The 27,598-nt window shown below is 38.4% G+C and overlaps 1 protein-coding gene across 2 annotated transcripts in view; it reads left to right on the top strand.

The window, feature by feature from the left end:
- The window catches only part of vav3 (vav guanine nucleotide exchange factor 3), a 113,630-nt gene that overhangs the window by 31,539 nt on the left and 54,493 nt on the right, over positions 1-27,598 (top strand). For both annotated transcript variants that reach the window (XM_002932179.5, XM_012962510.3), the window contains exons 2-6: positions 10,252-10,368; positions 19,068-19,126; positions 21,206-21,271; positions 26,784-26,895; positions 27,106-27,198. In XM_002932179.5, coding sequence (XP_002932225.2) covers positions 10,252-10,368; positions 19,068-19,126; positions 21,206-21,271; positions 26,784-26,895; positions 27,106-27,198 — 447 coding nt within the window. The remainder of the gene's footprint in view (positions 1-10,251; positions 10,369-19,067; positions 19,127-21,205; positions 21,272-26,783; positions 26,896-27,105; positions 27,199-27,598) is intronic.

Below are 27,598 nucleotides of genomic sequence, written 5' to 3'. Positions count from 1 at the left end.
ACTGCAGATTTTCTATCATAGTTGACCCAGCTGAAAAAGCAGGTGATCCCGTGAGAAGTAAAGTAAGAGGGAAGGAGATAAAATGTTAAAGCAGATGGGCTTACACTTGCACTTTATGGAGATTGAAAGGCTTAAATGTGTTTGGCACTCTGCTTAATCTAATGCAATATGTATTTGGAACGCAGATTCTTGTTTTATGAACAGCTGAGGAGCTCTGCACCTGTGCTCTGAACCACTTGTTTGGCAGATTCCCCACAAGTAACCAATAGAATGCCAGGAATAAGACATGCAACTGCTAACTGATTTCACAAACAATAATTACAACTTCCAGCAAACTTCCTTCCCTGTCAAAGAGGTGCAATCCAGTGGTGCTTGAACATTTTTAAAAAGTTTTCAATAATTTTGTATAAATATGAAATGTAATCTGTTTCTTTTATGCAATAAAACTAGATAATGAGAACCAAATTAAACAAACGAGTCAGAAGCATGATACTTGTTCATTTGAGAAATTAAATGTTACATATATGTCTGGCAAAAGTATGTGAACGTACATATAGTATAATAGTCTCAGTTCAAGGGGAAATTAGAATTGTTTCAGTGAAAGGGATGATCAGTTGTGAGTGTGTGGGCCCTGCCTTAAAGAACAGAAATCGGGGTCTTCACTATGTGACTTGTCTGATCCTAACAATACAGTTTTGTTGAAATGTGTCATGGCTCAACAAAAGGAGACTTTTGAGTACCTACAAAAAGCAATTATTAATGTTTACCAGATTGGAAAACGTTACAAAGCTATTTCTAATGAGATTGGACTCCACCAATCTACAGTCAGGCAGATGAAGCAGGGTTTTACATATGAGCTGTTTTATGTGATATATTTTTATTGAAACCAATACTGTTCAGGGGTATAGTATTCCTTTAATGTAAACCGGCACATTTCATGACAGTGGGATATTTTAGAGGCAATTCTATTATTTCATTCTATTTGATTTTATATTGCTCTTAGGATTATGCCTTTCCAAAATTCCAACTTCACAAGCTACTATTTATCTGCATGAGTCATGATAGCCATCCATCTGTTTTTATCACTAAGTGGAACCACAGTAGCATTTAATGACTTTACAGTAAAGTCAGAGTCTCAGGCCTCTAGTTTGTTAAAGTTTTGACTTCTAATTGAAGGGCTCTGAATTTGACATCCCTTCTTTAAAGATTTTGGTTATAGGCTTATGTAAGTGTCTAGTAAAAACACAATTTACAGACTGTTTGTCCATTTTCCAGTTCTGTTTGCTAGTCACGTCTGTTCTTGGAATTACTGCAACAAACTTTTTAGAAAAATTTCCTACTCTCATAATCTATATTTTATTCTAAATATACAGGATTTATATCTCTGATGATAAAAAAATGAATAGTTGTTGAATTTAATTACAATAGATTGGTCATAGAAGGAAAATATTTGAGCCGAGGATTAATAGAATATAAATGCACTAATGAGATAAAGTAACACATTCATAGGATATAATTTACAGACAGGTTTGGCTAACCTATAGCCCTTTAGATATTGTTGGATTACAACTACCCTACTACATTCTAAGTAGGGTTCTGGAAAGTGCAGTTTATTGACATCTTGGAAGCTGCAGCTTGGGTTTTCCTGAATGAAACACAACAAGGTTAGAAGTAGCTGTATTAGAAAAGACATCTAAGGCTAATGCCAGACGAGGAGTAGGGTGGATAATTCCGCCCTACGCCTCCTACTTGTGCCTGCACCCGAATGAATAGAATACTCTCGCATTTTTCTGCATGTGCCTGCATCTGCAGGTAAGAGGCGAATGCCGATATTTTCGGCAAGCAAATTTCGGCTTGCCGAAAATATATGCCAGACACCTCGTCTGACATTAGCCTAATTAGACCAGATGCAAGGGCTTTTATTACTTATTCCCTTTTTATCCCTCTAAGGCTGATGCCACACGGGCGTATTCTAGGCAAGCCAAAAAATGCTTGCCGAGAATACACCCCACTACTGAAGGTTTACGCTACCTTGTGCCTGCACCCAAATTCCATTCATTCAGGTGCAGGTACAGGCAGGAGCGTATGGTGCTATTTTCAGCAAACAATTTTCGGCTTTCCGAAAGTTTACACCATATGCTTAGTGTGGCATCAGCTTAAGAGGTAATGTAATAAAAGGCACAAAGTTTGTTCCAGGTTTAATAAGCCATACCAGGCAAAGCAGCCAACCACTCACAGGAGAACAAACGTGCTTGTCTATATGGTTGGTTCCAATTATATATATATATATATATATATTGGGATCCGTCAATTAGTGCGCTTGCTAGTAATTATGTCCATCTTCACCAAACCATTAGTTTTCAGAATCACTGTGCTATTGAATTTCCTTGTTTAATAAAAGGAAATTGTCTTAGATTTGTATCCCAATTTTCTGAAATTTCCTGCTCTGCTTTGTAATGAATATAATTAGGTTCTTAAATTACTAGTAAGAGTACTTTTCTCTTCTAATACAGTTACTGGTATAATAAACTTCAAATACATTGATGTTTCTTTGTGTCCCCTCTAATTCTTCAGTTACTTCAGCCACCTTTAATCTCATAAAACAGCAATACGATGATGATCATAATTTAAACGTTTTCATATGTTTGTAATTCAGACTCTTCTGCCCTTTAGAGCATTCTGGGGCTGATCTTCGCTCCGCGTAGCTGCACTCAGATGCTGTGCCTGTCAGTGCAGCTACAAGGAGCTGTGGATGAGAGTGGATCCGCTTCTCACCTTCTGCATTAGAAAATGCAGGCAGAGAGAAGCAGGCCCTATGCAACATGTGACTTTGCCCTTAATCAATGCAAGATAAACAAGAGCCATGAATATCCTGTACTTTATATCCTTATAAATAGTGCTTGGTGATATCATCTGTTATAATCAGTGGTTAGTGATGTAATTTATTTATATCATTGAAACTTGTGTATTATAGTAAATAATGTACCCCCTGATGTAAAATATGAGGATGTTAGAAGTCATTGAGGAGTTCCATATATTTTACAATAGGGGGTACATTATTTTGCTGTATAAAATTATTAGCTCCTTTGGTATGTTTTACAAAATATAAAGATAAGAATGTATAGTGATATATCCCTGTCTGCCCTAGGGATCCATTCATGTATAGTTTCTCATGTTACACATCTCTTTCAAATTCCTCCTGTCAGTCATAGGCTTATGGGAGATGGAGTTTTGTGATGTATTGGCTTGGTGTCTTTTATTAGAGTAAAATTGCTTAGACAAAACTGTGGAGAATTGCTTGTGAGAAAACTTCCCAGCCAGTGTGGTTCTGGGAGAATGATCTTTTCATAAGACAGATGTTAACATTCCAACCATGAGGCCACAGACTAGGGTAAGGTTTAATATGTCAGACATATCTGTGATACCCCCATGACTTGAGGTAAAATTGTGTTTTGAATTTTGTAATTTTGTATTTGTTAACGTGGTATCACCCAACATACATTAATAGCCCATCATTAAAGCATTAGTTTATACCTGACTTTTAACACTGGATCTTGCAATATAGGACAATACAATCTGCAGGCTATAGATAAGGAGGAATTCCCTAATATCTTGCAACTCCGGTGTAGGATTTCCCCCACAATTCTAGTATCATTGCATTCCCAAGGGGTATAATGTGCTTGATGCAGTTAGTTTGCACCTGGCACTATTGCATACAATTTGTCAAAATTATGCAACCATGCAGGCATTTCATCACAAATTAGACAGACACAGTTACATGGAAGTCTGCCTGGCATAATTTCTGGTGTTAGGTATGTCAGTGACATCTGCACCAGATTCCTTAGGCGCAAGTGTGCTGTGCCTATTGACACTACTCGTGAAGGGAACCTCTCCACAATAGGTGCAGCGGTGCTTGATTCAGAATGGAAGGCAGGAAGGCCTGAGCGGTGCAGAGTGCAACTTTGCTGAAGTGCAAGGAACACATTTTGGCTCACAGTTCCTTTAATATATGTGGTTTTATGTTCAAGTGACTGTGGGAAAAATTGTAGAGACCACAACTGCACTTGTGGATATAACTAAACCCTATTGTGAAGGACAGGCATAGTGTAAAAGTGGAGAACATTTAAATGCCATAACTTGAGTACGGGCCTTAGAGGCAGGATGAAAAAACAATATTATATAAGGATAGGCTCACAAAAATGTTCAGGTATAAGAAGAATATATACTGTAGGAGCACAAGCTGGGGGAGAGGGGTAATACAATGCCTTGTGAATAAAGTGAGCAGTAGGATATCCTGATAAACAGGAGTGGGGGCAGGATGTCCTGATGGAAAGTGGAATGTAAGATGTCATCGTTTGGAAACAAGAACAGTAGAATGCCTTTCTGTGTAAAACTGATCTGGCTGCTCACAGGCTGCACAATTAAGTGCAGATATACCTGGTGTGCAGGGGATACAGAGGAAATGGACTTTCCATGCATAGATGTACGGAGGTGAGGATACATAGGAAGGAGGCAATACAGGAGTCTGCCATGAAGACAGACTTAAATATGTTGTTTGATTATTAATATGGTCTGTTGGAGGAAACACAGTTTAACAGACTGTATTTAAATGAAATGGCAGCTTAGACCTCTGTGCATTATTAATACAGGTCACAAATTAGCAAGGGGTCAAAGAGGCAATGCAGAACAATCAATTCATCTGTCTGACAGGAAACAGGGTGAGGGGGGGGTACGTGTAATAAAGGACAGGAGGGAGCAAGGGAAAGAGGCAATGTTACAGATCAATATAGAACATATTCCTGTCTGGCTGTTCTGTGTACAGATATACACACTGCTTGTTCTGTAATACAGATGCACTCAGTTCTCTGTGTATATTACAGATACACTCATTGTCCTAAGTGTAATACAAAATACACAAACCAGAACATATTAGGTATATCCACTCTGCTCTGTGTATTAAAGTGATACATGCAGTGCCATTTGTACAATTCCTAGAAAGGGACATTTACTCACTGGATATAGTGTGGAAAGTTCCGCTTTTAGAATGATTTTTGAAATTTGCCAGTGTAATGGTGGCACCAAGATGTTCTGTAGTGGCGCCCAATGCATCTCTCACAATGGAGATTATTTAATTCTAGTGCATCGAGGAGACCTCACAAGACACCAACTTCAGGCAAACGAAGCGATGCATCTGCTGCTGTCTGTGTATTACAACTGATATAACCTCTGCTCTGTGTAAACTACTGATACATCTACTGGTCTCTGCATAACATTGATACAGTCACTGCTGTTTGTATGTTACAGAATCACATTGTAATAATACAGAAAACACCCACAAAATAAAATATAGATACATGCTGCTCTGTGTACAAGGCAAATACAGCCACTGCTTTGTGTATAATACAGATTCATAAACTTCACAGTGTGCTATATATTCTGCTTAGTTTTTTAGACTGTTATGGTCCCTTTCTCACTATAATTTTTTTGTATAGATACCCACATTGCATAACATTTTCACTTCTAATTCCGGAAAGTATTATGCTTCCCGTTTTGGAAACCTTAGTGCTTAGTGCAGAACAAAAAGGCTAACCATAGGGATTTTAAGGGACTATGCTAACCAAAAATAGTAACATTCAGGTTAACTCATACAAATTTAGAGACTTCATTGTATTTGTACAAGAACTGATATTTAACCTATGCCACAGAATAGCATTGAATGAAAACCTTTTTTCTGGAGATGATCACTTCCTATACTAAGGTTTGGGTAATGTTGTCAATAATTCCTTGCCATTTCTCCTGTTGTTTTAGACCATTGATAGCAAGAAAAGAACAAGGGAGTATAAGAACAAAATTGTGGTGAATTATGAACAGGCAGTAGTGTGAAGTCTATACACATGGGACTGGCAACATGGTCACAATCTGTCATCCCATTCCCATGGTAGTAATGGTCTGTAGGAACATATTATCAATTCAATCACACCTTAATAAACATACACTCTTTATTTATTGAATAAGATTTAAGAATAGCAAGTGATGGTAGCAATATGGTGTCTTGGGAGGTTGTCAATTCCCTAGCCCCATTTGTTCACTTGGCTTTTTTTTTTAGAAAGGAAGTGGGGTAATTACTTGTCTAAATACTAATACTTCATGGGTATTGGGTAAGCGTTTATAATCAATGGCTGATTTATATGTTTAGCTCTCCTTTAAAAAAAGGGTAGGAGAAAAACATGAAAAAGCTTTAAAAGAGCAGCTCAGCTATATGTGTATTTTTGTCATGAGAAATTAACAGATCCTGAATTTACCAGAAATTTGGAAGAGGAACATCTTAGCATTCCTTGACTTAATTTCCATTAATCAGGTAAATGCAGCCCTCCTCAACTGGCCTCCACTGAACCCCCTCCATGCTACCTCTCTGCACAGTATATTCCATACCATATTCCTACCATAAACATGCAGAGGTGCACAGAGGAATTCACAGATGCCATCCTCTGCCTGTTCCGATCCTCTTCATTAACTCTGCTTACAGAGTCTGCAGGAATATGCACGGTTGAGGTTGAAGCTGTTCCCAGGTCTAGCAGCAACTGCGCAGGCTCCGTTTTGGCAAACTCTCCTAAACACTTGATACTTGACTGATTTTGAGTCTCCCAATTTTAGAATTCTTTATACATTTTACTGAATTTCAGTCCATTGCTATGGGTATAGGAATTATTGCAAAAGGGAATTACAGGAATTTAACATAATAACATATATGAAACACACACCTACACTCCACTTATGACTATGCTGCTAAGTGAATAGAGTTCTTTTTACTATAGAGTTCACCATGAAACTGATAGTGACACTGAAGTGTAGGCGACTCAAAACAACTGAACTGCAAACACAGTCTCTCAATGTACTTTCATATACAGGAAAATAAATGTATATTTTGGGGGGTGGGGAGTGATATGCAGGAAATTGTGTTGCTGCACCATACTTTCCTGTAAAAAGTGGCAGAGAATTAATTCTAAGGATGGCCATATTACACCATCCCAGACCTGACATAAATAGGCTGTAACATCCATCTGTGTCACAACCTGACCAGTATCTGTAGATGCTGCAACACACCATGAACTCTTGACAATGAAAGTCTTCCTTTATACAGGCCATGATATATCTGGTGGTAGTAAATGCAAAGCAACTGGGCTCACTAATGAAGAAACTACTCAAATGTTGAAATGTTTTCAGGATTACTCAGCAAGTCCAGTTGCTTTACAGTTACCCCAACTAGATATACTATATACGCTCATGTCTTATGAGTAATGAAGTATGTTAGAAAATACTTTGAACTGACTGTTATATTATATAAATAATTATGTGTTTGGGTTCTGGCTGTTGCATTCTGGGTATCATTTATTCTGTACATAGGATAGGAAGGTGTCTTTTCTTTTAGAGCAGTCATTTGCACTAATTTTATTGTACTGGTGCAATTTTTAAAGCTTTATTAATAAAAATAAATAAAGTTATTATTAGTAAAGATATAATAGATGCATCATTTTATTGAGGATTAGCTTCATGAACTGTACAATCCAGGGTCTATTCTTGTATGTGCATTAGCAGCCACAATTAAGAGGATAAATGCAACATTGTTATTTATTATCTCCGTACCTTCTCTGCTTTTTTAAGATTTATGGCTAGAGCAGCTATAAGTGCATATAAATCTTTCATCAATGTTTGGTGCAGTTTATCCGTAATCAATATATACAGTAAAGTCTCAGCATTTCTGTATAGTGTTCATTACCTTTTTATTTAATTACATTTCTAAAACAATGTATCTATTATGTGTGGTATGTATATGGCCTATTCTTATTATCAATAACAATAGGAAGAGATATCAAGCTAATTAGTATCTTACTATAATGATCATGTAAACCATCATCTAGACCAGTGTCTTTCCAACTGGTGGCCCAGGCCCCCCGTGTGGCCCCCCACACCTGTTTGGCTACTGTGACTGCTTACTTTTATGTAAGCTTTAAATGGTACTGAGATTACCTGGCCTCTTGCATTGTTTACATTTCATATTCAGACTGTAAACCACTGTATTGTTTACACCTGTAATCTCAAACATTTTTCACACATTTACTATCATGTATTGTTCACACCGGTAATACTGCATACTGTTCACACTTTAAGCCCCTGCATTGTTCACAACTCAGAGAGTAAGCACCCACATTGCTCACCTGTTCACAACACAGACTGTAAGAGCAATGCCAGCATTGTGTCACTGTATGTACTGCCTGCCCTATGCTGCCTGTGAGACATACTCTGCCTGCCCTATACTGCCTATGTGTGCCATACTCTGCCTGCCCTATGATGCCTGTATGTGTCATACTCTGCCTGCCCTATGCTGCCTGTGTGTACCATAATCTGCCTGCCCTATGAAGCCTGTATGTGTCATACTCTGCCTGCCCTATGCTGCCTGTGTGTACCATACTCTGCCTGCCCTATGCTGCCTGTGTGTGCCATACTCTGCCAGCCCTATGCTGCTTGTGTGTGCCATACTCTGCCTGCTCTATGCTGCCTATGTGTGCCATACTCTGCCTGCCCTATGCTGCCTGTGTGTGCCATACTCTGCCTGCTCTATGCTGCCTGTGTGTGCCATACTCTGCCTGCCCTATGATGCCTGTATGTGTCATACTCTGCCTGCCCTATGCTACCTGTGTGTACCATACTCTGCCTGCCCTATGCTGCCTGTGTGTGCCATACTCTGCCTGTCCTATGTTTCCTGTGGGAGGTGAACCTGAAAATAGTCATTTTATGGTCCCTATGATGTGTAATTATGTGTTGGGGGTTGCTGTGCTATCCACAGGGGAGGAGGAGCCATATGCATTTAAGGGTATGTCTTAATATGACATAGTAAACTTCTTTTACATATAAATGAAGGGTTAAATCCCTGCAGCGAGCACCAACCTTTTGGGTTTTTGCTGCGCTACGTGTTTATTTAGTGCAAGTACAAAAGTAACGTTTTGGGGCAGTCTCCTTCGTCAGACATAACAACAAATAAAGCAACGAGGTATTTAAAGGGTACCACGTAACATCACACGTGATTAGAATATTTAATTAACTTGGTAACATGATAGAAAATAATCCCTATAAAAAAGTTTGACACTGTAGCAATAAAATGTCAAACTTAACAAAAAATTTTTTATATCCAGAGATAATTGGAACAAATTGTAATACCTTACCCTAAACCCAGTGAGTATGCAGGATCTGGCCCTGGATATAATGTTTTCATTAAACATCTCTGCAAACAAAAACAAAAAATAATTAATTAAGGATAAAAAGACAGATTATAAAAAACAAAATAAACTAAACTCTTCGTTAAGGCCCCCATGCCAAAATCCAATAATGCTCATGTTGAAACCAAATGTTTTTCTTATCCTGACCAGCTCTCACCCCACTTTTCTCTAAACTCTGCCACCGTATTTGTGAAATTACTTTTCTCGAGAAAATGTTTTGCTAAAGTGATTTCTTTTTAATATCTGCATAATTCTCCCCTTTCACTTTTTTACTTTTTCATCTTCCTTTGGCATTTTGGCGGAGGGCCGATAAAGCCCTTGATAGAGCATTATCGGCCCTCCACCATGTAGACCAGAAAAATTCTGGCCCTCAGTACCACAGAAGTTGGACAGCGCTGATCTAGACTATGCTATGTTTAATATTAATTAATTGGTCACTGTTCTTGGTGTTTACTTTTCACTTATGACATAAAAAGTTGGCAAAAGTCCAGTAAAGTATATATTCTAGACACCAGTTGCTGTGGATTTTGAGAGAGAACTCCACAATTGTCAGTATTCTTGTAGAAATCCAAAAGACAGGAAAAAAGCTTCAGCAGGTTTGTTGCAAAACATTTATTATGGGTAGTACCAATACCCATAATAAATGTTTTGCAGCAAACCTGCTGAAGCTTTTTTCCTATTTTTTGTATTTCTACAATTGTATTTGGTTGCAGCACAGAGCAACAACTAGGAGCTAAAGCTTTTTTCACAAGTATTTTATACATAGTTCACCGACAATTTCTATTGTTTGAATTGTCAGTATCCTTTTAACTGTGGCTGGATGGAGGACACCACACTCTATGTATATATATATATATATATATATATATATATATATATATATATTGTATATTCATTTGTAGAAATGATAATTTTGCTTTTGTACAAGCTCACTTGTAAATAACCTAAAGTCTAAAGTATTTCTATTCCTTTCTAGTTTTTGTGTTTGAAGAATATCCGAACCTTTCTGTCTGTGTGCTGCGATGCATTCGGTATGAAGAAAAGTGACCTTTTTGAAGCTTTTGACTTATTTGATGTCCGGGATTTTGCAAAGGTATAATTCTCTGTTGTAAATGCATGTTACCATTCCTCTTACTCAGCTAAGAAGCAGTAACATTCCTCTATTGTTAGGGCTCTTACACATAACATGACATTACTTTAACAGACATTTGGCACCTAAATAACTGATTCTGTTTTATTCTGTCTGGTTGTACCCACCAGCATCCAAATCTGTGGTTTAGCACAGCTGCATTACATTGAGTTTTTAAATCACTATATGCTGTGTTTATAAGGCTAAACTCCATGGGAGCTTTTGTCGGGTGGTGTTGAATCAACAAAACGCATCCAACAAGTTGGATGTAGTTGCATGGATTAAAATATGAGATTGATAGAAAAATCTTATGTGTAAACTAAATGAAAGATTTGCCATCCTACACAACATGCCTGTCGAAATGGAATGCTGTTTTTTCAACCAATCATATAAAATCTGATGGTGTCTAAGATTTTTTTTTCTTGCAAAAAGTAACAATAACAATAAAACCTAGCTTCTCAAAGCAATACATTTTTGGCTGGGGTCAGTGATCCCTATTTAAAAGCTGCAAAGAGTTGCAAAAAGAAGGCAAATAATAAAAAACTATAACAAAAAAACAATAAAAGCCAATTAAAAAGTTACTTATAATAGGTCATTCTATAACATACTAAAAGCTAGCTTAAAATGAACCACCAAAGATCAGGCTTTGTAGGATCCTACAAAATCTTGTACTGTTGCATGCTGTTGCGTAGAGTTGCATGACAAGATCAGATAAAATCTAACACACCAAATCTGATCAAAATCTCCTGTGGGGTTTAGCCCTAAGAGCTCAATGCAAGTTTATAATGCAATAAAATAGAATGATGTCATTAATCTAGTTAACAAAGGCACTGTTTTTCATCTAAATTTACCTATACAGAATAAAATAAAAGGAAGGTATTTCAGGGGTGTCAAGCTTAATACCTTACGGCTGTTATGAACTACACACCTCAGCATCTTTTGCCAAACCATTGGATAGTTCTCATGCTGATGCCACACACAGCATATGGTGCATATTTTCAGCAAGCTGAAAATCGCTTGCAGAAAATACCGCCATACGCCTCTTACCTGTGCCTGCACCCGAATGAATGAAATACGCTCGGGTGCAGGCACATGTAGCCGATATTCGCTGAAGATACGAAGTCTCGCGTATTTGGCGGACATGTGCCTGCACCCGAGCGTATTTCATTCATTCGGGTGCAGGCACAAGTTTGGGTAAGTAGTGGGGCGTATTCTTGGCAAGCGTTTTTGGGCTTGAAGAGAATACGCCCGTGTGGCATCAGCCTTAGTGTTGGGGCTGTTGTCCCCCATTGCATTACAGACAAATATATGATGAGTTCAACACAAAGTACAGTTTTTACCTGGTTTCTCCAGTGCAGTTCAATGAGTCTTCTGGGTGCAAAAATACTTGTGGGTAAATGATACATCTAAGGTTTTATCCCTGTTTTTCTTTCCATGTATATGTTGATGTGGTTTACATCTTATTTTTTTGCGTGCTTTGTAACCTATTATGTAACCATAAAATATTTTGCCTAACCAGTTCAGGTGTGGTAAATATTCTGACTAATTGTGGATTTCCTCTATTGTTGGGCTTTAAGTGGCCATCAGTCTTATGGGTGCAATGCTTTTAACTTCCCTATAATTTGGTTTCACTTTGATAAATAAAAGGGGTTTGGGTCCTATAGTAGAGTCGTGCAAGTAGAAGGGGAGTAGACACCAGCATAGTTGTTTTTTAGCTTTCATCCAAAATGGATTTCATTCAAGTTTTTCTGGGGCAATACACACATTTATCTCACTCTAATTAGTTAACAGGTAACTAAACTGTCCAACAATTATGTGTGGAGACCATAAATTCCCATGATACTGTATGTGTATTTCAGGCTCTGTATCAGTTTTCAAGCTTAATCAGTAAATCTGTAGATATCTGTGGCTCTAGATAATGCAGCATATTGTGTGAAGGGGGTTGAAACTGGGGACCTATACACTGCGGTAGTTATATATAGATATGTGATGTTACAAAAATGGCTATGTACAGGAAATTATCAACTTTATGCAACATTTCAGTTTACCTTTAAGTTCCCGGTGCATTTGTAAGGCTTATAGTTTGTAGATTATTATACTGAGCTGCCATCCTAGTTCCAGAACATTTAAAACTACATAATTTCATAGCAAGTAAAGCAAGAATATGTTCTCATTTTAGGGGAATTGTAATAAACATGGCATTATGGTTGTGTTTTTCTGAGCAGTAGTAGGGAGTATATCTGAGAGAAAAATGAATAGTCAGGTTTTGGTACATATGAGCAACTAACTTCTTAAAATGCTGAAAGTGTTCTTTTGGCACTTATTTAATTTTTCATTTTCATTTCATTTTCAAGTTTCTGTGCTGTCTCTTCTGCCCCTTTGTGGTCTGCCATTTAAACTGCTGTTAACCTTTTTTAATCTGGTGTTCAGCCCGGTATCAGGTAACAGTGCTAACTGTACATAGCAACCAAATACTTGTTTAAATGACATATTAAGTCTTTTTCACTGGGGGCACCATGTGAAATAGCTCCTTAAGTTTTTTTCCCGAGGCTGGCGCTCCTGTTCAGAGAAAACCACACCAGTCTGTGCAAAAAATTGTCTGAGGAAGTAACACAGGAACTAGGCACCTAAGTAAGGAGATGATGGCTTAGATGGTGCTTAGACACTTTTTTCACAGGCTGGTGTGGTCAGGGTCGGACTGGAGGTGCAGAGCCCACTGGGGCTTCTGCCTCAGGGGCCCCTGCACCCCCAATGGCCCCTGCTGTCTTCACTTCCCCCCTGCAGGGGCCCCCAACACCCTCTGACCCCCTCCCCCTAAATGAAACTTACCTGTAGCGCTTTGGGGGAGGGAGACCAAAGGATCACAGGAGTACCCCAGGGGGTTTGGGTCTGGCCTGCCGGGGCCCACTAGGGCTGGGGCCCACCAGGTTTTTTTTCCCGGTTTGACCCGGTCTGACGCAGGGTGTGTCTATTGAACTATTTCACTGGGGGGTGCCTAACATTTTGGCACTTAACATGTTCTTTAAATATCAGAACAGAGGGGACATTTTACATCTGTTTTAGCAAATCCGTCCAAAGTGGCAAATTCATATGCAAAACCCACAATGCAGTTTCTTTCCAGAACTCCAGCATAAATAACATACCAAAACTTGTACTCAACTCGTGCAAATGGTGGCCCACAAGTTGCAGCTGTTGACACAGAGTGCTAAGGGAATCCGGGAATTACAGTTTGATTATAATTCCAGGTTTCCCTTGCATCAGTGCATGCACTTTGGGGTGATTCAGTATACTGTAGGGGGGAATTGATGCCTGTATGGTTACAATATATAATATGAAGATCATCAGTGCATGCTCAGTTTTGCTTAGAGTGAAATAAAAAAAAAATGTGTTTAGACAATAGTGAATTTGTCATTTCATGATTTATGGCTTTAACAAAAGTTATCTCCAATTTAACAACACTTATGTGAATTCACCCCATAATGGAATTAAAAGAAGAGAGTCAGAAATATAAATCAGGCCTGGCATTTGAACCCCCTTCTTCATGTTTTGTAAATTAAAAAAAAACAAAAAAACAAAGAAAAAAAACCCATATCTGATGTAACTAATGTCATTTATGCCATGACACCAAAACTAAAAGCAGTACAAAAAGGTGATATTAACAATTCTTTCTTGGTCAGTGTAAATGCTGCATTATTTATTCTTAGCACTAAACTAGGTGTCCTACCAGAAGGATATTCATAGCCTCAGTAAACGCTGCCATCAGAAATCCTGATCTGGTCTCATGGCTAAGATTTAAAACATACTGGGTTTCAAAAATGTATTTGGATGAAAAACATTTTGATTGATAATAAGGACATTGAATTTTATGCTTGTCCTTGTTTGTACTTCCTGTATAGGGCTTCTATTTCCATACCTCCCAACTGTCCAGATTTTCGCGGGACAGTCCCTCTTTTGACAGCTCAACCGGCAGTCCAGGATTCTTATTGAAAAGTTCCTCATTTCCCTTTGATCTCCTGAACTGAACTAAAAAAGATACAAATTTAATGAAAAAGTAGCTTTTGACAGAGCCCAGAAAGTTAAACAAGCTTCACCTGCATTTAGATACAAATGTTCCTCAAACTTAATTAAAACTAGCTTTTAGCAGAGAGCCCAGAAAGTTAACAAACCACACCTGCACTTAGATAAAATTGGAAGGGCAATTTCAGCTTTTTTAACAAAACACATAAAACAAGACCCCAAAACCCCCAGAATGTGTTCAAACTTGAAATAACCTGTCGAATTTAGTAAAATGGGAGTGGTATTTAGGGGTGCCTAGGTGTCCCCCTTCCATTTTCAAAATGGGAGTTATGTATATGTGATTGCAGCTCTGTAAAAAAAAATAATGTCTTTTCTCTGCCTCTTATTAATGCAGCTATATGTGCAGCGCTCTCTGAGCTACTGCTGCATGGTAAATAGGTAAGGCAGAACAGGCTATAATGGGGGTGATTGAAGAGCTCTGGGTGTTCTACGGAACATAAGCCATTAACCACTGCCTTGTAGAAGTGGGTTATGTTGGGGGGGGGTGGACCCTTTTTTTTCTTTTTCGGTTACATGATAAAAAGTGTTGGTGAGCCACACAAGCGTAAAAAAGTTCTTTGGGGGATGCCAAATACGGAGTGTGATTGCTTGTTTGTTAGCCCTATGTGGACTGCTGGCCTGCAGGAGGCTCTGCTTGGAGTTAAACTGTGTCTCTGGGCTTCCAAAACTTGTCTCCAAGCTGGAAATTTAAAGATAAGCAACATGTTGCTCATGAACCACTGGTTACGAATCACTGATGTGGAAAGTGATATTCTAAAACAAATTGTAATTGGTCTTTTTTTATTATTTGTAGTTTTTGAATTGTTTTACCTTTTGTTCAGCAGCTCTTCAGTTTGGTGTTTCAACATCTATGTTGCTAGGGCCCAAATTACCCTACCAACCAGGCAGTGATTTGAATGAGAGACTGGAATATCAATTGGAGTGGACTAGATAGAACGATATGTAATAAAAATAAACAGTAAAAATAAACTGCAGTCTCACAGAGCAATGGTTGTTTGGTTGCTGGAGTCATTGACCCCCAATTTAAAAGCAAGAAAGATTCAGAAGAAGAAAGCAAAAAATGAAAAACACTATAAAGGAGAAAAAATAAAGATCAAATGAAAGGTTGCTTAGAATCAGCCATTCTATAGCTTACTAAAAGTTATCTTAAAGGTAAAATTAAAGGAGAACAAAACACTCCTGGACAAAAGCCTCTATCCACTGCCATCTAATGAGCCCCCTTCCTGCTCCCTCCCCAGAGATATACATATTATTCATATTACTATGTACTGTTGTGCTTCTTACGATCATTAAAGGGATACTGTCATGATTTTTATGGTATATGTTTTACTTCTAAATTACTCCATTTACATAGCAAATAATTAGAACTGCTTTCAGGTAACCTATTGTTTCCCCTACTCCCATGTAATTGGATTAGTCCCAAGCCGGACTTTGATTTCTTACTTTGAAATGCTATTCTGATATCTGCTGGGAGCTGCTATCTTGCTACCTTCCCAACTCAGCAGCAAAGTGTGACTGAAGTTTATCAGAGTACGGGTCACATGGCTGCGGCACCCTGGGAAATGAAGAATATGGCTAGCCCCATGTAAAATTTCAAAATTAAATATAAAAAAAAATCCGTGTTTTGAAAAATTGATTGCAATGCAGGCTTCTGCTGGAGAAGCTCTATTAACTGATGTGTTTTTAAAAAAACATGTTTTCCCATGACAGCATTCCTTGAAATAGTTTTCTGGGGGGAAGTGGTGGATCACTAACATTCCTGCTTTAATAAATTTGCCTCTTTCTCAGTGTTTCCTACAACCATATTTTATAGAGGGATGCATACAAGTATTCCTAATGCACAACTGCCTTGAATTCTGAACACCATAGGTCTTAGATGACAGATGATTATATCAGGAAAAGATATCTCTGCAGAGTTTTTTTTAGTGTTTTGTTTCTGAGGCATAGGGAGTTGACCAGGCTCACAAGAAGCTGGCACAAACACATTACCAGAAATTGAAACCCGCATCTTCTCCTGAGTCACATAACTTAATGACTACATGTGAGACAAAGTAAGAAGTATTGCACCAGTATATGTTGGCTGCCCATGTGAATTACTATATTGCATTGATCAGATGGATTGGGTTTGGATCACAAAGTCAATGGTGCAAGGTGATGACTCCTGTGCAAATACAGGGACATTATTTGGCTTATTTTTTAATGTCTGCTAAGCTGATTGTTTCCAAGGGCCGCTCATGCAAAGGCCAATATAAGAGGAATGGTGCAATAATAATGTATTAGTTGCTGTATTAGTTCATTTATAATCCTGTAACGTTGTAAAGTTCATGTTGTTTGTAATAGACTCTGGTTGTTTGTAATAGACTATCTGTGTTGAAAAAACAGAATTGCTATTAGTGTGCACTGGGCAGAAGCATACTCCTAGTTACTTTTACCACACTGTTACTATTTCGGTTGGTGTTAATTTGCTTGTGAAATGGCACAATTTCCTGTGAGCTAGCTTGTTGCTATAAAACTGTACCTGTGTAAGGGCTGTAGTGAACATACCAGGGTGTTAATTCTAGTGCCGTTTTGAGTTTGACAACTTTTCATTCTTGGTTCTGTTAATTCAGCAGCCCTAGGACCAGGTTTGATTCGAGAAAAATATTTCTCTTGTTCAAAATGCAGGGCCTATAGATGGATAAAATGAGCTTTTAAGATGTTCAGCCGAAGATAAAAGCCTTTTTTGGTGTGGACGGCGTCTGTTTATTTTTAGGATTAAGTTCTTGCTTTACCCCACATCATGGTCAGAATAATATAACTATTGCAACTCTGCAGTTAAAATGAAAGCAGATGTTACATTTAAGGTTAGAACAGTGTGCAAATCCATTTACAAAGTTCAAGCCTTTGTGTATATTGGACTATTGCATCCTGTGCTGCACTTTGTACCCATTGTGCAGGTCCTTGCACTCCGTATTGGCAAATGCTATGAATGGGGGTGACTAATTAGATGTCTACATGGCTCACCCCACATGAATCCCTGCATTCATGAGTTTTGGTAGGCCATGCATGCATCCCCTAACTCACCCCCCTTCAGCTGCATTTGGACACCCAGCTCAGATAGGCTCATTAGGGCTTATTTATAAATATAGTACATACAGATCTTGCAGAATGATTGCGGCATTAATATATGCTATGCATATGTTCTTCAACAAGGGCCCTTTCAGTTACAATATGTTAAAAAAAACCCTGCATAAGGGGTCTTTGGATCACCATACTTTAGGTCTGGAGTGTAGGGGGCCCAGAAATAAATAAATGAGCATTTTCAAAATATCTCAGTAGAATAGGTCAATTTAGTAATATTTTGGGGGCTCTAAATTGAATATGCTGTGGGGCCCAGTCACATTTAATGATGTCACTGAGTACAAGGTGTGGTCTTATTATCCAAACAAATGAAATCTTCATAAATACACTTCTTAAAATGTACTGAATTGGCTCCTGTATTTTACTCAATTCCCTCCTGAGTGCTGGGGCTGGCTAACAGAGACACCCTTCCATAGAACTTCATCGGGTCATGCAGAAGCATTTGTCTTATTCCGGGGGCAGTGAAAGTCACAATGCATTCTAAATAGGTTAGGGTTGTACATGTGAAGCCCACCCTACTGCATTGCTGAAAAAACACAACAATTTGCACTTGTTTGGGTATATATTTCCTATGTGTAAGAAATGGAGCGAGGTCTCTGAGGAAGTGCGCTGTCACGAAACACAAAACACAAAGACCTTGTGTTTTTTAGATGTGCACATAAAGGTTGATCGATTTTAATACTAACTGTTGTGGCTTTTTATGCTGACCTGGAGTGTACTGCAATGTGTGAAGTTTTGTGACGAGGCACTGGGTGATACCAATTAAGGAACTTACACCTATAAAGAACATTTTTGCTGATTTTTACTTACGTTGGGGGTTAAAAGAGAAATTGTTCTAAATGTGTATGTATACATAAAACACATCCTTACTACAGAGCTAACATGATTATATATCTCCCTCTAGTGGTGAATAAATAGATATGTTCACTCTGTAAACCTTGTATATACTGTTGATGTCCTAATGCAAGTTTGCTGACCCACTTCTGTCTATTAAATATATTCTAACCTACAATACATCTATCATAATAATGTTTATTTAAAACTACCAGTGCAAGCATAATACTTCTATTTTTAATGTAATTATTTTTGATGCTATTATGGGGATGCTGTATTTTTCTGGAGAGATGTCATCCCTCTGGAAGGCAAAATACAGGCAATCCAACATATATGTGTGCTTCTGCACTGTATCTGTGCCCCTAGGAGTGTATGATACTTGGATCATTGAACATTTGGGGATATTAGTTCACTGGCAGGGGAGTGTACTATGGCTTGCACAGATATTTTATCTATTAAATATTTCTGGCATTAGCAACCCTGTGACAGACCCTGTGATCAGTCACCTTAGTAACAAACCTGTACATGTAAATAATGTTTTTAGTCTCTCTATGTATGTGATTTGCTGGATATCATATAATGAATTAACAGGATATTACACTTTTTTTTTTTACACTTACTTTTTTTTTCAGGTGATCGAGACTTTATCCAAGCTATCCCATACAACCATTGCTTTGTCAGCTGGCATAAGGTTGGTTATCTTTTCTTGCTGTTAAATTCAGGATTATGCAAAAATAAAATAATTGTTTATACATGTAGTCATTATTCAAATTGTTCTTCTTTGCAAGAAAAAGAAAAAAAAAGTGTAGGTTTGGGTATCAGAAGTTTTTTTTATGCTTATACTGTTATTTATGAGCTTGGAAAAATAGTATAGCCTAGTCATAGTTTTCTCTGTATTCTACCTGACTTACAGAGATAACCTTGGAAGCATTTCTTGAAAGTGCTGAATTATTTATACTTACCATTAAAATATTGCCTTCGCTTTAATGGCAAACTTAAACTCCTAAAGAAGCCACTGACACCTCCCCACTGCGCAGTGTTTCCCAGACTATGAAGCTGCCCACTATATGGGGGCTTAGAGCAGTGGGTGGGGGGATGCAACCTGAAGACTATTTATGGTGAGAATTGGTCAGAAAGTCTGTTTGCTTTACTAAATAGATTTGATAGCCCAAGATTTGTGATGAAAATGTGTTTGCTATCCTATATATTCTTTGAATTATCTGTGGCTAAATAACCCATAACCAATATTTTCCTGTATATGTACTAATTTTATGAGCTGAAGGAAACCTTGGCCAAAGACTACTCCTTTACAGGGGTCCTTGGCCAAGGGCTGCACTTTCAAATGGGACTTGAACTGTAAAAAGCTTGAAAACCACTGACCTAGTGGAAACAGTTTACGTTTATGCCAAGTCAGACTGCTGGCAATTGCTGGCATTTTTTATAATATTTATTTTTTTTATTTTTATTATTTAACCATCTAAGGGGCCTATTTATATAACTGTGTAAAATTGTTTACACTAAAAAATTGAGTGATATAAAATAAACATTTATAAAGATGTGCATTGCTCACTGCCTTGCAATAATTCATGAAAAAGAAATGTCGTATCTAAAACGATGGGCATTTGCTTTATACTCCATTTTATACTGCACTCAGGCATTCAAAGTAATAGAAACATTTGCCAGCAAGATAATTATAAGTGTAACAAGCAGTGATGGTGATCTCTTGTTACTACATCTTTAAATGAGAGCTTCTTTTTATGCTGGAATTTTACATAAGGCTACTTGACCAGCTAAAATCAATACACAGCTTGATAAAAAAGGAGCATTTACATGGCGATGGGTGGTGTCTTTGATCATTGTTTTTTTCACAGCTTGAAAAATACGCTCTTTAAAACTGTGCTTTTTTCCAGAGCATATTTTGCGGTTAAAGTACAAAAGGGCAAACAAAATTTGCCATACATAGCCAGGCTTCGCCACATAAAAAATGGCATAGTTTTTTTTATGTGTTTTTTTCTTCCGCCGGAACTTATGTTAAATAATGATACAAAATTTGGTATTTGGATGGTGAAATTTGCCATTTATTTTTCCTCAGCTTTTTACACCATTTTTTCGGTGGATTTTGTCTTACACAGCATAATAAATAGGCCCCTTACAGTGCAGTTAACTTTGAAATATTGCTTATGTGTAATGAATGCATACTAAAATTGCTTAGAATAGCACTTTCTTTCATTATTTAAGAAACTGTTTTTACCAAGAGTTTTTCATATATTCTAGAATTTGGTATCTTTAAAAAACAAGAGGAATAAAAAACCTGTATAAAAATCTGTATGCTAGTGTTCTACGCTAATGCATATGCTTGTCAGATCCCAGCAACAAGCAGCTTGTGTTCTGCTTGCTGCTTGCTGCTTGTCAGTGTAACTTGTGTACTTGTGTTAAAGGCAGTGGTGGGCCCAAGGCTTAGGGTCCCCAAGGCATGTGCCAGTCTCAACTCGCCCTCCCTGTCCCCACTGCGTGCACCCACCCCCTCAGTGAACATGTGTGTGCACAGCACATGCCCCATCCCTTGCACACATGCTTGCTTGAGGTAGGCACCGTGACCAGCAGATTTTGATGCCGGAAACTAGGGAGGAAGGCTGAGAGGGACATGCCCGGTGCCACCCCACAATTGCACCTTGGCACGTGCTTATTCTGCCTTCTCCTTGTTCTGACCCTGGTTGGTGGATGATGAAAACGATTTATTATATATATGATCTTGTGTTTGTCTTTCTAGGCCATTCCCTACAGAGGAAAGTGTTCAGGATGAAGATATTTACAAAGCTCTGCCAGATTTAATTGAGTATGTGTTGCATTCATTTCTTATTCTATTTAAGTGAACTGAATTTATTAGTCATTAATAACAATGATGTGATGTGAGTTCAAATGCTCTCCTCAAAGGCGTCATTTTCTGCCCAATAGAGCAAAATGTATAGCAAGGTCAAGTGCTGACTATATTTTTTATTCTGTCCAGCTCATCTAAAGGGAAATAGTAGCCATATTCTAACCTTGTTTGCACATCTAGGGCAAGAGCTTACACTCTATGTGCAGCTTTTATTGAATATATATATAAGAGGCACTAGGATTTCAGAAAATGTCCCATTTTTCCATTTGAAATATTGGAAATTGCTCATTATTTGCTAATCATGCCAGAAAGATTTTAAGAAAACAGAACTACAAATGCAAAATAAAACTCACTGTATATGTTTATCCTTCAGGAGACCTGGACTTTACTGCTGTCAGTAGCTCTTTAATTAAGTTTAGAGATGTTTAGAATGATCCAGAACTACACAGAAAAAGGCATTATTCCCCAGACTAATGCGGCCATTAACATAAAAACATGTAATTAAACTTGCTAATGTCTTCTCTTTCAAATCACTAAATGAATCTCACCAAAGCTCTAACACATCATTAAGCCTATAAAAAAGTGAATAGGTTTTAAACAAACGCTAAAAAATGTGGCTTGAAACCAATGAATTTAGTTTATTTGTACTCTAATTAAAGCCAATTAATACTATAGGTTAGAGTACCTGGCAACCTTGCACACAAATAGGTCTAATGAGGCTAGATTTTGTTTATTTAATATATAACACATAAAAAACACATGTTCTACTAGGACAGTTTACAACCTAATTTAAATGATCTCAGTTGATGCCCTGGTTAAATAAAATACCCCACTAATGTCTGAATGCCTTCTGGGTAATCTTTACAAACATTTATTGACCTTTGCAATTTTATAAATGAATGGCTTTATAAACTAGTGAAAGCCCATCTCATTGTCTTGGACTTGTGTTAAAATTAAATAAAATCAAATTAAAATTGTTATATTAAAAAAAATCCCTATTTTTTGCCATTATAAAGCACTAATTTGAAAGTTGGGCTATTTTCACTAACCTTACCCCCTTTCATTATAAACAGGACAATTTTCTAGACCTGCCTATCTATCTTTGAATAAACAGTAACCAAAGCCCTCTCTTCTCTAATCAACAGCCTTTGAGATTAATGCGTGGCTGAGAGATTGGTGCAGGGAGGAGGGCTTTGGGTTTCTCCAGAACTGGGCTGATTTCTCAATCGGCTACAAGCTCTTTGCCAGGGATGGGCTGCACCTCAATGATGATGGGGCAGCTGCTTTGGGGGAAAAGATGGCTAGAGGGTTGGAGGAGATTTTAAACTAGGAGTGGGGGGGGAGGGTGCAGCGGGAAATTCTGTGGTAGACAGGATAGATGAGGTAGTGGGCATAGTAAGGAAAATTGGGGGAGGAGACTTGCTTCGGGATACTGATAATGGCAGGGAGGCCCATAAGTTGTTTACACGTCATTCTCACGCCGGAACCAGTATTAAATGTATGTTTACCAATGCAAGGAGTCTGACTGGTAAAATGGGAGAGCTGGAGGTACTGGCGTTGGAGCGGAAATATGATGTGATTGGTGTTGCTGAAACTTGGTTGAATGAGTCTCATGACTGGGCTGTTAATATTGGGGGGTATACATTGTTTCGGAGGGACAGGGGCAATAGAAAAGGAGGAGGAGTGTGTCTGTTCATTAAGCACGACTTAAAAGCAAATATTAAGGAGGAAGTGATGGGGTTAACAGAGGGAGCTGAATCCTTATGGGTTGAGCTTCTCACAGATAGTAAAGAATCTACCAAGCTAATTGTAGGGGTATGCTATAGACCCCCTAATGTAAGCGAAGAGGAGGAGGCCCAGCTCCTGTTGCAAATAGAAAAGGCTGCTAGTTTGGGGCAAGTGATAATAATGGGGGATTTTAATTACCCTGATATTGACTGGGGCAATAGTACTGCCAGGACAGTAAATGGGAACAAGTTTATAAACTTGCTGCACGACAACTTTATGTCACAGGTTGTTGAGGAGCCAACCAGGAACAATGCTATACTAGATCTAGTGATCTCTAATGACCCAGAACGTATAGCAAATGTGCAAGTGGTTGAACCCCTGGGTAATAGTGACCATAATGTTATTTCATTTGATGTTTGGTGCAGGAAACAAATTTACACGGGGGCAACAAAGACACTGAATTTTAGGAAGGCAAATTTTAGCTCCTTAAGGGCAGCGCTTCAGGGCATAGATTGGGGCATTATGTTTTCTGATAAAAATACAGAGCAGAAATGGTTGTCATTTAAAATGATATTAAATCATTACTGTTCTCAATTCATTCCATTAATAAGAAAAAGTAGAAGTGTTAAGAATCACCCCATGTGGCTTAACTCTGAGGTAAAGAAGTTAATAGGGAAAAAAAGGAAAGCTTTTAAGAAATATAAGTCAGAGGGGACAGTAGCTGCGTTTAATGAATATAAACACTATAACAAGTGTTGTAAAACAGCAATCCGGAAGGCAAAGATAGAAAATGAGGAGCGCATCGCGGCCGAGGCCAAGACTAACCCCAAAAAGTTTTTTAAGTATATTAATAGTAAAAAGATGCAGGTTGAGGGTGTGGCCCCATTGAGTTATAATAACAATATGGTTACAGCGGATACAGAAAAGGCAGATGTGCTTAACCAGTTCTTTTCTTCTGTGTATACAGTAGAGGAGCCAGTGGGCCAAGTCTCACCCAATAGCTTCACTGTTGCCTCAGCTCCAACTACACAGTGGTTGGCACAGGATATGGTGCTTAAAGGGTTACACACGATAAATGTAAACAAGGCACCTGGGCCAGATGGAATACACCCTCGGGTACTGAGAGAGCTAGGGGCAGAATTGCAGTGGCCCTTGTTTCTGATATTCTCAGACTCTCTTTCATCAGGTATGGTACCTAGTGATTGGAAGAAGGCGAATGTCACTCCCATATTTAAAAAGGGAATAAGATCTCAGCCTGGCAATTATAGGCCTGTAAGTTTGACATCCGTGGTGGGCAAGTTATTTGAAGGCTTGTTAAGGGATCACATTCAAAATTATGTAGTGGAGAATGGCATTATGAGCAGTAATCAGCATGGCTTTATGAAGGACAGGTCATGTCAGACCAATTTAATTGCTTTTTATGATGAGGTAAGTAAGAAGCTGGACAGTGGGGATGCAGTAGATATAATCTATTTGGATTTTGCCAAAGCATTTGATACCGTTCCCCACAAACGACTGCTTTCTAAGCTAAGGTCTATTGGTCTTAGTGAAGTCGTTTGCACATGGATAGAAAACTGGCTACAGGATCGGGTACAGAGGGTGGTTGTTAATGGCACATTCTCTACTTGGAGTAAGGTTCTCAGTGGGGTCCCTCAGGGTTCTGTACTGGGTCCACTTTTGTTTAATTTGTTCATAAATGACTTAGGGGAGGGTATTATGAGTAATGTATCAGTGTTTGCAGATGACACAAAACTCTGCAGACCAGTCAATTCTATCCAGGATGTGACATCCCTGCAGCAGGATCTTGACCAACTGGCAATCTGGGCAGCTAAGTGGCAGATGAGATTTAATGTGGATAAATGTAAGGTCATGCACCTGGGATGTAAAAATATGCAAGCCCCGTATAACCTTAATGGAACTGCACTAGGCAAATCCATAATGGAGAAGGATCTTGGAGTCCTTGTAGATAATAAACTTGGCTGTAGCAAGCAATGCCAGGCAGCAGCTGCAAGGGCAAACAAGGTTCTGAGCTGTATTAAAAGGGGTATAGATTCACGGGAGGAGGGGGTTATTCTTCCCCTTTACAGAGCACTGGTAAGGCCCCATCTAGAATATGCTGTTCAGTTTTGGTCTCCAGTGCTCAAACGGGACATTATTGAGCTAGAGAGGGTCCAGAGAAGGGCAACTAAGCTGGTAAAGGGTATGGAAAGTCTCGGTTATGAAGAAAGACTGGCCAAGTTGGGTCTGTTTACACTGGAGAAGAGGCGCTTAAGAGGTGACATGATAACTATGTATAAATATATAAGGGGATCATATAATAACCTCTCTAATGTTTTATTTACCAGTAGGTCCTTCCAACGGACACGAGGGCACCCACTCCGTTTAGAAGAAGGGAGGTTCCATTTAAATATTCGGAAAGGATTTTTTACAGTGAGAGCTGTGAAGTTGTGGAATTCCCTCCCCGAATCAGTCGTACTGGCTGATACATTATATAGCTTTAAGAAGGGGCTGGATGGATTCTTAGCAAGTGAGGGAATACAGGGTTATGGGAGATAGCTCTTAGTACAAGTTGATACAGGGACTGGTCCGATTGCCATCTTGGAGTCAGGAAGGAATTTTTTCCCCTCTGAGGCAAATTAGAGAGGCTTCAGATGGGGTTTTTTGCCTTCCTCTGGATCAACTTGTAGTTAGGCAGGTTAGGTATAGGCATTATGGTTGAACTTGATGGACGTATGTCTTTTTTCAACCCAACTTACTATGTTACTATGTTACTATGTTACATTATCAGGGGCTTCTCAGTGGACTGGTAATCAGTTTTATCAGTCCCTTTGAAGTTCTCTGGCATCAGGAAGTGGCAGGAAGTACAAAAGTAAAACCAGATTCATGGTCTTGTTTAGTGTCAGAAATAACAGAAACCATAGATATTTTCAAATTAAAATAATTGGCAAAAAGTATGTTTAGCATAAGCCCTATTCATTGAGCTCATTGAGTGTATGCTGTCCATTAAAACACAAGGAGTGTACTATAGAACCACTGTGATTGAATGTTGGTGACTGAGGGTTTAAAACGTCTGGGATATTCCTATCAATCAGTTGAGCTGAAGAAGCCACTTGGATGACTGGTGGAAAGTTTTCAAGATTAAGGTGACCATACACAGGCCGATTCTAGCTGCTGATATCGTCCCCTGTTTGTGCACTAACGACGGGTCTGCCCCACCTACATCTGGCCTGAAATTGGCAGATCTCAATCAGGCAGGTTTAATTTTTTCGGCGGATTGGGGACTGCGACGGCTTGTTGATGCCTGCCCTGAACTGACAGCCGCCTATACCCGTAGGCCAGGGATCCCCAACCTTTCTTACTCGGGAGCCACAGTAAAATATAAAAAGACTTGGAGAGCAACACAAGCATCATAAAAGTTCATTGTCACTTACATACAGGCCTGAGAAAAAACAGACTTTTTAAAAAAATTATTAGTGCCAGAAAACTTTGAAAGTTCCAGAAACTACAAATAATCTCATATTTATGCAGACTGGTAATATCTATTTTTGCCCATGTATTTTATCTGCCCATGCGGAATAGTCTAGTAAAGCTTAAAAATCCTTGTGTTGAGTTAATGATTCCCCTTCATCGGTTGTATTCAGCTGCAGCCACCTGCATTGCAACAAAAAACATTAGTATTCAGTGACTTTACACTTATTAAATCCAATAATAATGCAGTATCTCCTTTCCACACACTTAAAAGTGAATCTGGAGCAGATGAAGATGATGAGTTGTACTATGACTGCGTTTATCAGGAAGATGAAGGAGGGGAAGTTTATGAAGATCTGATGAAGGCTGAAGCTGCTTTGCCCAATGTAAGACTCTTACCAGTTCCATTTTCTCTATTAGTAATCTAGCTAGCTAAAGTGTTAAAATTAACACAGCAAAATAGTTCAGGAATTATATAATTCTATTTATGCTGCATCACAGACATAAATGCTCTGCCTTTATATTTATGAACTGAAATCCAGCTATTTTACATAAGAATATGTTTTTTAGAGCACTTTATGTTTTTTGCTTTTTAGAGGTCAGCTGAGAGTGATGTTCGGAGCTGCTGTTTGCTAGAAATTAAACAGACTGAGGAAAAATATTCAGAGACATTAGACTCAATTGAAAAGGTAAATTGTGTGTGAATAAACATTTTAAATGAACCAAAAATTTACATATGGGTAAATCTACATATGGGTATACAGTACAACAATATATTTAAAAGGCAGTTTAAGAAAGTCCACTATCCATCCTTGAGCTAGAGAATGTACAAGTGATACATTATGGTTCTTAGTAGTATATCCCTATATGAGATATGAATAAAAACAGAAAATGTTCTCTGCTGTAGAGAGTTCTATTATTGCTCTATGTGGTTAAGTACAACCTAAAGATATCATACCACATACTTTAGGTCATGCCATATTCTGGCTTAGTTTAAGAGAACCATATCTATAGTGGAGGTCTAGGGGAAATATAGACACTTTTGTTCATGAAGAGATTCTGTTTGTTTAGGCAAGACTAAAACTGCAA

The sequence above is a fragment of the Xenopus tropicalis genome, chromosome 4 (assembly GCF_000004195.4).
Source record: "Xenopus tropicalis strain Nigerian chromosome 4, UCB_Xtro_10.0, whole genome shotgun sequence".
Lineage (NCBI taxonomy): Eukaryota > Metazoa > Chordata > Amphibia > Anura > Pipidae > Xenopus > Xenopus tropicalis.
This window is presented reverse-complemented; position numbering and strand designations above follow the sequence as displayed.